Source organism: Rana temporaria, chromosome 11 (genome assembly GCF_905171775.1).
Source record: "Rana temporaria chromosome 11, aRanTem1.1, whole genome shotgun sequence".
Classification (NCBI taxonomy): Eukaryota; Metazoa; Chordata; class Amphibia; order Anura; family Ranidae; genus Rana; species Rana temporaria.
In genome coordinates, this window is record NC_053499.1 from 25,434,305 (window position 1) to 25,446,995 (window position 12,691).

At 44.4% G+C, this 12,691-nt stretch overlaps 1 protein-coding gene across 2 annotated transcripts in view; it reads right to left on the minus strand.

The window, feature by feature from the left end:
* Window positions 1–10,242: 10,242 nt before the first annotated feature.
* The window catches only part of ARFGAP2 (ADP ribosylation factor GTPase activating protein 2), a 43,281-nt gene continuing 40,832 nt past the window's right edge, over window positions 10,243–12,691 (minus strand). For both annotated transcript variants that reach the window (XM_040328229.1, XM_040328230.1), the window contains one exon: window positions 10,243–11,045. In XM_040328229.1, coding sequence (XP_040184163.1) covers window positions 11,025–11,045 — 21 coding nt within the window. In that variant the 3' untranslated portion in view covers window positions 10,243–11,024. The remainder of the gene's footprint in view (window positions 11,046–12,691) is intronic.

Consider the following 12,691-nt stretch of genomic DNA (forward strand, 5'->3'; position numbering starts at 1 on the left):
TACACTCGTGTATAGTCGGGCAGTCTCGGCTCCTCTCGCGCTGATGTCCTGGACGTGAGCGAGAGTGTAGCCGAGACTGCCCGACTATACATGAGTGTGCTGCGCTCGGTATATGCCCGCGCAGCATTCAAACTCGGCGCGGGAAACAAGCTGGGAGGACGCCGCAGAAGGACGCCGGACCCGACGAAGAGGACACCCGAAGCCGCAGACGGACGCCGGACCCGACGAGGCCGCTGATGGACGCCACGCAAGACACCAAACTGTAAGTACAAAAATCTTTTCCACAGGAATTTCGGGGGCAACTTTAGGGGGTGCGCGCTATACGCGGGAGCGCGCTATACCCCAATAAATACGGTACATATAAAAAATTGTGCCTTTTTATTCACTTTTATCTGGTAAACACTGTTTGAGGGTTTCAAGATGTAAAAAGTTTAATTTTGAATAATTGGTTTAAATACATATATACACACACACAAAATCTGAAGTATTCACACTTTTAGATTGTAGGATTTTTCTTTGGTGTGCGGATTAGTGCTGTTCCTATCACTTTACACAATTCATACTTCATGTCATCTACCATACCGGGGCTGGCCTCATCTCCATATCCCAGTATAGTCCAGATCAGTGGTCTCCAAACTGCAGTCCACGTGCCGGATTTGGCCTTTATGTGCCTTTTTCAGGCCCTTTGGGAAACTATTCCTCCCACTATCAATAAGGTTGAGTCACCATTCCTTCCATTGACACCAGTAGTGGGGCGTTGCTTCTAATTTTGACTGTCCTATCATCCTGGACCACAAACCTCCTCACTGTGCTATGTTTTCTGCTGCACCATTGGCATGGCTATATCTTCTTAGTCCTCTCCATAAAATTATCAGAAATTTGTGCTTAAAGTAGAACCATAGGCAACACTTTTTTTTTCCATTTTGGATAGAGTAAGGGAGGGTTGCAGAGATTTCCCTTAATTTCCTGCCCCAAAGATAAACAGGAAGTGAGAGAAAATATCTGCAAATTAAGGGAATCCATTGCCCAACCCCCAGGCCCTCAGAACTAGTGTCCCCACTTGAAATTTTCAGGGCGGGTCTTAAACAGCAAGGGGTGTGGCCTTGACAGGAATGGGTGGGGCATATTTAAATTAGGTGGTGCACGAGTTTAGTCAGGACTAGGGCAGCACAAAACCTAAATACACTACTGGTCAGATGGGCATTCCATAACCTCTGATGCCTATCAGAGTTATTACCTTCAGTAAGAAACAAAAACAAAGTCACAGACTGTTCTCGGACTATGAAGTTCCTGTGAAAATTCAGTGTGCCTGGCTGTGTAGGGTGGAGGATCCCAGTATACATGCGGCTCCTTAGGCTCCATTCATACCTAGGCGACAAAACGCCTGAAGCGCGACGCTCGTGCCGCTGGAGGGGTGAATTTGCATTGACGTCTATGAAATGGTTCACGCCGAACGCCGTACGCCTGCCGCCTGAAAACTAGGCCCGGACCCTTTTTTCAGGCGGCTTTCGGGCATAGACATCAATGTAAATGTCTTGTTAAAAAAAAAAAAAAAAAAGTTAAACGAATCGCGGCAAAATACGCCGCGTACGCGGCGTTACAGTGTGAATGCAGCCTTAGGGGTGTGCGCTACATTAGTGACAAAGCAAAAAGAATACATTTGCAGAGCCTGCCTTGGTATCTACCAGCTCTGCTGTTTGGAGGACAGTAATTAGCAGATAGAGCCATAGGGCCAGATTCAGGTACAATTGCGGCGGCGCAACGTAACCCGTTTACTTTACACCCCCGCAAGTTTTCAGCGTAAGTGCCTGATTCACAAAGCACTTTACAGGTAAGTGCTTTGTGAATCAGGCACTTACGCTGAAAACTTGCGGCGGTGTAACGTAAACCCGTCCGGCGCAAGCCCGCCCAATTCAAATGGGGCGTGTACCATTTAAATTAGGCGCGCTCCCGTGCCGGACGTTCTGCGCATGCTCCATTCACAATTTTCCTGACGTGCTTTGCGCGAAATTACGGCATCCCGACGTGTTTGTGAATTGCGACGTGCGTAACGTACTTACGCAGAAAAAAAAAAATCTAAATCGACGCGGGAACGACGGCCATACTTTAACATGGTGGAGTAATTTTACACCATGTTAACTTTGCGACGGGAAAAAAAAAAAAGACTTGCAACGACGTAACGAACGCGCGTACCTTCGTGGATCGCCGTAAAACCTCATTTGCACACCCGACGCTGGAAAACGACGCAAACTCCCCCCAGCGGCGGCCGAAGTATTGCATCCTAAGATCCGACGGTGTAAGTCAATTACACCTGTCGGATCTTAGGGCTATCTATGCGGAACTGATTCTATGAATCAGCCGCATAGATACGACAGGAGATACGACGGAGTATCAGGAGATACGCCGTCATATCTCCTCTGTGAATCTGGCCCATAGTTCCTGCTACTTGAGAATTATTAGAGGTAGGACGGAGAAGTCACACAGTAAACAGCTTAGTAGGTGTGACACCATCTCCTAATTGCAGGTTGTAGCAGACACTCCAGTATGATGACATCTGTATACCTGGAAAAGCAAGCCACTGCATAATGAATATGAACACAAATGCTCACATTTGATATGTAAAAGTACACACTTGATAATAGTCCAAGTAAGGATTGGCTTGCGTCAGAACCTTCCTACAGCATGAAGCTTTTCTCAGAAAGGATTTCATGCTTATGCAATAGTTTTAGAAAATGTACTGACAAGGTTACAGTGGAAGCTTGGATTACGAGCATAATCTGTTCCAGGAGAATTCTTGCAATCCAAAGCACTCGCATATCAAAGCGAGTTTCCCCATGAAAGTCAATAGAAAAGAAGATAATTTGTTCCGCATTAACTTCTATGGCATGCAATACCGCATGTGGCCAGAGGTGGGGGGCCGTTACATAGCCTTGGAAATACTCAGCTGATCTAAGTCTCTTGCACCGTCGTATCTTAGGGTGCATATTTATGCTGGCCGCTAGGTGGCGCTTCCTATGCAAATTACCTAGATACGCCGATTCACAAACGTACGTGCGCCCGGCGGGAATTTTTTTACGTCGTTTGCGTAAGGCTTTTCCGGCGTAACGTTGCTCCTGCTTCTATGAGGCGTAGGCAATGTTAAGTATGGACGTCGTTCTTGTGTCGAATTTTTAATTTTTTTACGTAGTTTGCATAAGTCGTTCGCGAATAGGGCTGGACGTAATTTACGTTCACGTCGAAACCAATACGTCCTTGCGGCGTACTTTGGAGCAATGCACACTGGGATATGTACACGGACGGCGCATGCCCCGTTCGTAAAAAAAAACGCCAATCACGTCGGGTCACCATCCATTTACATAAAACACGCCCCCTCATACTCATTTGAATTAGGCGCGCTTACGCCGGCCCTATTTACGCTATGCCGCCGTAACTTAGGAGTCAACTGCTTTGTGAATACAGCACTTGCCTCTCTGATTTACGGCGGCGTAGCGTAAATACACCACGCCGCCGTAACAATGCGCCCGGCTACCTGAATCTAGCCCTATGTGTATAGCCAGTTTAAGCCTTTAGCTAATAAAAAAAAGTTTCTCCCTGGAGTACCTACCTAATGGAAGTCAGGCAGTTGATCTCATGCATGTTCTTGCTACATTCAGGCCGGAATCACACTAGTGCGTTGCTTTTTTCTGTTTCAATGATTTTTATTTGTTTTTCAAGTAAAGATTATATGCGTCAACACAGAGAGCAGCGAACAATCCTCGCATGCTCTGCACATAGTAAGTCGTAATAAAAAGAAAAAAAAAAGGGGGGAAAGGAAAGTAAAAAAAAAAAAAAAAAAAAAAAAAAAAAAAGGGGGAAAACAATCAGAGAGAAAAAAAAAAAAAAAAAAGGAAAAATAATTTCAATCATAACAAACAAAAGTAGGAGGGAAAATGATACTGGGTAACATATGAGCAGGCATCCAAGCATATAGACAATATCACATTACTACAAATGCTTGCTATACTAAATATAGAACCATTATTGACCCAAATTGAGGGATGGATCCTGAATTGCGGCCCCTCTACATAACATAACTAATACTGAAGGCCAATCAATGACCAATATTTAGATATTGAAGTCCCTCGGAGCCCAAATTCTCCATCAGACAACACATTTTACAGATAGTTAAGATAGCTGAGTCACTTCGTAGGAGTCAGGGACGAGTAAACTCACAACTAGAGGATCTGGGCAGCTCAAAATCATAACAAGTAAGATACCTTCAGCATATATTAAACCTAAATGACCCCGGTAGGGGAGTCCTTAGTCCCCAACATTACAGAAAAGGTCTAGGTTTTTAAAAAAAATAAAATAAAAAAAAATAAAATAAACGGGGAGGGGGGATGGGGGGGGGGGGGTAATTCAGAGAATCCACAAGGGCAAGGCACTAGAGATAGAAGAAAGAAGAAACAGGAGAAGAAAGAAGAGAGAAGGGTGTGTCCATCCGGGAATCTTTGATCGATCGACTGAAAAGGCATCTCTATGTCGCATAGTGCGTTGCTTTTTTGAGCTGCGTTGTCATTGCAGATTTCTCTAGTGGGTGTTCTGCAGATCAACTGCGGTTTAGCTGCAGATCAGGTGCGAATTTGGAGACCTGGGAGAAGTTCCAGGTGAGAGGAGAGTGGGGGAGAAGTGTATTGAGCTGAATGAGAGAAATTCATGCAGAGAACTGAACACATGTGCGAATTAGATGCGTACCCATAGAAGATAATGGGACTGAATTCGCACCTGAGCCGCACCGCAAGACATAAAAACCGCATGCGGTTTGGAGGCAATACGCAGTGCGGATGCATCGCACATATGTGAACCAGCCTCATTGAAAACAATGTATTTTGAAATGTCCTGCGAATTAGATGCGGTTTAAACCGCACTCAATTCGCATAGGTGTGAACCTGGCCTCAAACACACAGTCTGCTCCCTTTGCATGTAATTGTTCTCTCCTCCTATCCCAGGTGTGTCTCAGTGATGTGTAGCCAAGAACACCTGACTGCTTCAGCTGCAATCATTGCAGCAATCTCTTCCTTTCCCAGATTATGGCGGCCATACACATCAATAAATCATCTATTTATTTTCCGATCATTCTCTTATAGGAATATGCATCGATAATTGATTACTCGTGTAATTGAAATACGATCAAAGCATCTCAGTGTTGCCGATCAATACAACACATTTGAAAACCGTTTTGCCCTCATCAATCACTTTTGTTTCACTGAATGGGATCTAAATTTAATCGGAATGGAAAGTTATGCCTATCCGGGTGTATGCCAATTTGATTGAGCCCTGGTTCACACTGGGTACGATTTGGAACGATTTGAGATGCGATTTGACATGTCAAATCGCATCTCAAATCGGCGGCAATTGTCGGCAATGGCACTGTCCTAATCAGTGCGACGCCGCATCTGCGATTTTAAAAAGTAGTTCCTGTACTACTTTTTGCGATTTCGGGCCGCGATTTACATTAAATTGCGGCCGAAATCGCGGCAAAATCGCAGCCGCGAAATTGCGGTAAAATCACGCATTTTACCGCGATTTTGAATTCGCAGCAGTGTGAACCTAGGCTGAACCACACAATCGATGATAATAAAATCGAAGTGCGTAGGACAACCATTAGGCTACCTGAACATGGGCGGTTTGGCTTGTCACCGTCACTAGGGTTGCCACCTCATCCCTTTAAAACTGAACACATTAATTACACAGATCCTGTGGCTGATTAAGGTGCTAATTAAACTTACTGAGTGCCTTATCTGCATTAAATTAGCCTCAGAATATGTGTTTGGGTTTAAAGGGATGAGGTGGCAACCCTACGACGTCACATGCCTGGATTTTCCGGTGCCCGGGAGGCACATGCACAACATCCAGTCATGGCAGCAGCCAGTTAAAACCTATGATGGTCCATGACTCAAATTATTAAAGCCAAAAGGAGCAGCTATACAAATCGGGTTTCTAGCATTGGTTGGTCAGCAGCCAAATGTTTATCTCATGGCAGGTTTGCTTTGAGCAGAATGTAAACGACAAGCTCAGCAGGTTGCATGTTTTTATGAATTGAAGATAAAGCGTGTTTTTTGTTTTTTTTTGCGGCTTTGAAATTGTGCGATTTAAGATGAAGTCGCACAATTTCAAAGCCTCATTCAATGTGAACAAGGGCTTAGCCCAATTCTGGGCACACAAAAAAAAAAAAAAACACAGATGCCTTATTTTATGATTCCACAGGCTCCCTCCAGTGGTGCTACCAGGTCACTGCAGCCTCTCCTCTATGCTGGAATTTGATTACACTTATTACATTTATGCTAAATAAAAAAAAAAAAACACGCTTTATCTTCACTTCATAAAAACATGCAACCTGCTGAGCTTGTCGTTTACATTCTGCTCAAAGCTGCCATGAGATAAACATTTGGCTACTGACAAACCAACCTGCCAATGCTAGTAACCCGATTGTATAGCTGCTCCTTTGGTTTTAATAATTTGAGTCATGGACCAGCAACAAACATGCAAATCTGAAGTTTCAGTTTCACTTGCTGCATGCTTGTCCTGGGTTAGTCCTTTGAAGACACCCTGTGGGAGGGCGAAATGCATTGACACAATTTCCGATTCCACGAGACGTCACTTACGGTTTTCGATTGGCACGCACGCTGACAGCATTTGCCTGCCGTTTTAACCACTTAAAAGGGGTTTTAAAAAGGTAAAACATGTTTTCCTAAATAGCTTCCGTTATCTTAGTGCAGTCCTCCTTTACTTTTAAATGTCCTTATTTCTTCTAAGAAATCCTCACTTCCTGTTCTTCTGTCTGTAACTCCACACAGTAATGCAAGGCTTTCTCCCTGGTGTGGAGTGTCGTGCTCGCCCCCCTCCCTTGGACTACAGGAGAGTCAGGACGCCCACTAAATACACAGCTCCTTTCTCTATCTGCAACGTAGAGAGATTGTCCTGTAGTCCAAGGGAGGGGGGCGAGCACGACACTCCACACCAGGGAGAAAGCCTTGCATTACTGTGTGGAGTTACAGACAGAAGAACAGGAAGTGAGGATTTCTCAGAAGAAATAAGGACATTTAAAAGCAAAATGGAAGGATGAGGTAAGTGAAGGAGGACTGCACTAAGGTAAAGGAAGCTATTTAGGAAAACAAATGTTTTACCTCTACAACCCCTTCCCTTTAAAAAGGACCCTGCCTGTTTTTCAGACTCTGGGTTCACAAGTTTTTTTTTTACTTAGAAAATTACTTAGAAAAAAAAAAAAATATATATATATATATATATATATATATATATATATATATAATGTTTGGGGGTTCCAACACCCTTGAGAATAAAATGGCGGTCATTGCAATACTTTGTCACACCGTATTTGCGCAGCGGTCTTATAAGTGTACTTTTTTGGGAAAAAAATCATTTTTTTTTAATTAAAAAAAATAAAACAGTAAAGTTAGCCCAATTTTTTTTATATCGTGAAAGATAACGTTATGCCGAGTAAAATGATACCCAACATCTCGTGGAATGGAGTCAAACTTTTACCCTTAAAAATCTCCATAGGCGACGTTTAAAAAATTCTATAGGTTGCATCTTTTGAGTTAGAGGAGGTCTAGGGCTCCACGATTGTGGCGATACCTCACTTGTGTGGTTTGAACACAGTTTTCATATGCGGGTGCTAGTCACGTATGCGTTCGCTTCTACGTGCAAGCTCGTCGGGACGGGGTGCTTTAAAAAAAAAAAAAAAAAAAATTTTTGTTTTCTTATTTTACTTAACTTTTTAACTGTGTAAAAATAAATAAAATCATGTAAACATCCCTTGTAATGGAAAAAAAAAATGACAGGTCCTCTTAAATATGAGATCTGGGGTCAAAAAGACCTCAGATCTCATATTTATACTAAAATGCAATAAAAAATGTGCCTTTAAGACGTATGGGTCGAAGTGACGTTTTGACGCCGCTTCTGCCCGGCTATGGTATGGAGACGGGTGGGGGGGGGGGGGCCCCCATCTTTCCCTTATTCATCTCCATACCCAGCATGGAACAGAACCCGATCGCCTCCACTGCTCCCGATGGCTCCGGTAAGCAGCGGAGGCCGCGGGAGTGGGTATCTCACGGCCGCAGAGACCACCATTATCGGTTACAGGACTGCTCACGGAAAAGATGGATATCCCGGTTGTGGCAGCAGCTGCTGCCGTTACCGAGATATCCATCTGTAAAGTGCCAACGTATATGTACGTGAGCCGGTCCTTAAGTGGTTAAACTGTTGCTGGATTCATGCTTATTTTTAACCTTCAGTTGGTAAGTACTTGTCCACTTGCGCAATAAGACTCTTGGGTAAACAGTACTTCACTATGGCACCTTTTCTTTTTATTATTTCTGGTATCATGATTCACATTTGATGTTTACAAATTATGGAGATCTTCTTGATGCACCGATGTGACTTAGCCATCCCTGGGCAAATTCTCAAAGCCTGAAGGACCCCCAGACTGAAAAGCAAGGGGGTCCATTCTATCCGGTGAGTGGGGACACAAGAGGGAGTGTGGCGCACCTTGAGTTTTGGAGCACGACTGCACTTTAATATTGGAGCACATCACATATTACAGTTTTTGGACTTTTATAAATTGTTTATGAATTATTGCACCCAACGGCCCAGATTCAGGTACATTTGCGGGGTAGCAGGACAACGATTTTGCCCTGCGCCCCCGCAAATATTTTGCGCTGCCCTCGATTCACGGAGCAGTAGCTCCGTAAATTGCGAGGGCGCGCCGGCAAAATTGCCCGGCGTAAGCGCGCGCAATGTAAATGATCCCGCCGGGGGTGGGAATCATTTAAATTAGGCGCGCTCCCGCGCCGAGCGTACAGCGCATGCTTCGTCGGGAAACTTTCCCGACGTGCATTGCGGCAAATGACGTCGCAAGGACGTCATTTGCAATTTGCATACTACACGCTGATCACAATGGGAGCGCCCCCTAGCGGCCCACGCAAGAATGCAGCCTAAAATCTGCGTGGCGTAAGAGCCTTATGCCGCGCAGATTTTATGCTGCAGTCGGTGTAACGAGGTTCCTGAATCAGGAGCATTCGTTACACGGGCACAAGTAAGCAATTGCGCCGTGGTTACACAGGCGCAATTGTTTCTTGAATCTGGGCCAATGTCTGCATTTTATTATACTCATTTGCAATAGCTGTAATTATTTCTAGTTACTGTATATACTCGAGTATAAGCAGTCCCGAATATAAGCCGAGGCACCCAATTTTACCACAAAAAAAAACTGGGGAAACGTATTGACTTGAGTATAAGTCTAGGGTGTCCATCTGCATGCCTCACTGTGCCCATGACTAGACTGACATTTAACATGGGAGTCTATGGAAGGGGTGAATAGCTTTGAAAAAAATTAAAAAATAATCGGTGCTCCCTGGCCGTAGGTCCCCCGGACAACAAACTTTGCACACTTGTAGAGGAAGAGTGGGGCTACATGTGTGCCAAGTTCAGGGGACCTACGGCCGGTACCGGGCCCCCAAAGTCCAGGAGATCAGGCGCAAAAAGGTGACTCGAGTATAAGCCGAGGGGGGGCATTTTCAGCACAAATATGCTGAAAAACTCGGCTTATACTCGAGTATATACGGTATTCATTTTTCAAGTGTTAGCACCCTGTGTACAGCAGCTGCAATTTCACGTGTTACACCCAAATTATTTTATTATATATTTTATCTGTACTTTCAGCACGAGTTATATATTTAGATATATGTTTGTTCACAATGTCCCGGGTTAGTAACTCAAAGTACTGAAATTCTGAGAAAGCCAAACAATTTGAGAAGCTCCCCAATGCCGCCCTACAGATTTTTCTTGGTACAGGTTCTCTTTATTTTTTGGAAACATGGCATGAAACCCTTGTAAACAAAACCCACAAGTGGCTGTGTGTGCCAATGGAGGCATCATCCACATAGATGAAATAAAAATGTATTTCCGCATACCACATCTCTTCTTCTGTGGTGCAATGGATGATCACCACCTCTGCTTTGAAAATGTGTAATGCCGGGGCCCCATACAAGGCCACAGCAGTTTAGCTTTACTAGGGATGATTGGATGACCCCAGGGGGGGTCCATTGGGAGCCATCAGCTTCAGTCAGGTAAGAAGTCACATAAAAGACACTTAAAAATGGAGGACTTTATTCCAAGACTGGAATATTTTCACATGAACATAAACTCTTCCTGCCATCCAGAGGGGGAAAAAAAAAAACAAAGTCATTGTGCCTCAGTATTTTTATTTATCTGGTAAACACTGTATGTGGCTTTCAAGGCAATTCACATCCCCTACCTCACACGTGATCGGCAATCGCAGGTCTACCAAGAGACATGAAAATAAATACTCATGCAACCAGCCTCTTTAAATTGCCTCACCTGCCATGCCAGGGCCTGCATAGTCTCCGTGTCCCAATATAGTCCAGATGAAAAGAATTAAAATGACTTAAAAAGTAACGCTGGGACACAAGGGGTTAATAAATCACATGATAGGATTTCACTCAATGGGAAGATGGGAGGCCTCACCCAGACAGTAACAGTCAGTAAAGTTTCTGAATGAGGTTCCCAATACCCTCCCCTACTGCGCACACTCATCCTTGTCCACTACGCACATCCATCATCTGTTACATATACATCCTGTCTGCAGCAACATTACCGGGGTCCTGCACAACACACCCCATCTATCATCTCACACAAACACACATTAAAAGCACAATCTCTGGGCGTCCCTAGGAGGAAGGGGAAGCAGCAAATCCTCCGGGGAGGTTGGGAGCAGCTGATGGGAACAAGCAACAGCAGACACTGTAAGAGGGGGGGAAATTATCCAGTGGTGTTTTGAGGAATACTGAAGCGGTCGTCTCCAAAGAAGGGGTGCGATTCGCCACTTGCTGGAGAGAAGCGGGTCACTCTCTCCCAGTCTGACCCCTCCATTTCCCCAGCCCTTATCTGGTGGGTACATGGGGCAAGATACTACAGCAGTAGACTCCACATTCTTCCCTGATGACCTAGTAGGAACTGTATCGATCCTAAGAAAGGAGGATAAAAGAAGTTTTTATTTGAATGCAAAAAAAAAAAAAAAAAAAATTTAATAAAAAAGGGTTGACAAAAAAATAAATAATAAAGAAAAAAAAAAAAAAAAAAATCTACACAGGTACATAGGACCCCCATTTATATATTACACATAGACCTCTTGCACCCTTTAAATCTCCACCCATGCCCACTTCCAGGACTTCTGCAGAGCCTCTCATATCCTATGGAACTCCCTACCCCATTCTTTCCATCCATATTCTACTTTGCCCACTTTTAGGCGATCCCCGAAAACTTATTTTCTGAGAAGCCCATCTTGCCGCCACCCAACAACTTTTATTTTACCCATCAGCTCATCACCCACAGCTATTACCCTTTGTATCTCTTGAACTTCCCTTTTAGATTGTATGCTCCAACAAGCAGGGCCCTCAGATTCCTTCTGTATTGAATTGTATTATAACTGTACCGTCTGTCCTTAGTATTGTGTTAGCACTATATAAATCCTGTATAATAATAAATGTGGTTTTTATAGTTGGTAGCAGGGCCGGCCCGACCATGGGTCCCAGTGGGTCCATTGGATCCAGGCAGCACTTTGAGAGGGGCAGCAAATTGAGCCATTGCCGCCTCTCCTCCTCTATTTACCCAGTAAATTGACGACCAAGAATTTTTTTCCAGCAATTGTGTGTCAAGACAACTGCCCCCCAGGCCGCTCCAGTTGTCCCTATACTACCCTTGGAATTTAACATAATGGTAAGTCATATAATTTTGCATATAGACAAGGTACTGTAGCATGTAAATCTGACTTCCTGAAAAAAAATATTTTTAATTATCATTATATTAAATAGATGTGAGGATGTGCTCAACGCGATTGGCACTGCGCTGATAAGCCATTCACCTCTGCAGCTAGGGGTTCGGGTTCGGGTCGCGGCTACATGTGAATTGAGTTTGGTGGTCTCAGCCCGGCTCCCGGTGGGTGTGCTATGCGAGGTAAGCCTGCGCTTAGTACGCCCACCCCCCTCCCACAAAAACCATCACACTTACACGCACTCGAAATTGGGTTAACACGCACGCACTTTGACCACGCGGTCTCTAAAAAAGAGAGGCGAAGGACTAATGGGGCTGGTTGAGCGGGCAAATCCTCTCACTCCCCTATAGGGAGTCCCTCTGCCCCGTTGGGGTTCAAAGCGGAGGAGGTAGGGCGGGCTGTGTGGGAGGACCCCCTCACACACCCGCCATTGCCACCTTTCTCCATGCCCCGGGTGGCAGATTGCCTCTGGGGGAGGCCTGCCTACTCCCAACTCCTGCAGTCCGCCTCCTCGCTCGAGTACACGCACAAAATACACTTAAAAAAAAAAAAAAAATAGATATGAGGGCCTTTTGGTGGACGTGATTTTTTATTTTATTTTTTTGTTATTTCATTCCTATACCCAGGCAGCAAAATGTCTTGGGCCAACCCTGCTTAGTAGTGTAGCAGTGTGCATCTATTCGAGGACAGTGCTGACTTGTTTTTAAGAGGTGCATGATCCTACTGTTTCTGCAATACTTAATCACTGAATGGAAATAAAGCATTTGTCCTGGTATTTAAAAATTATTGTTCAAGACCAAATGGCTAACTAATAGAAAGAAGTCCACAGCCCCATAGCCA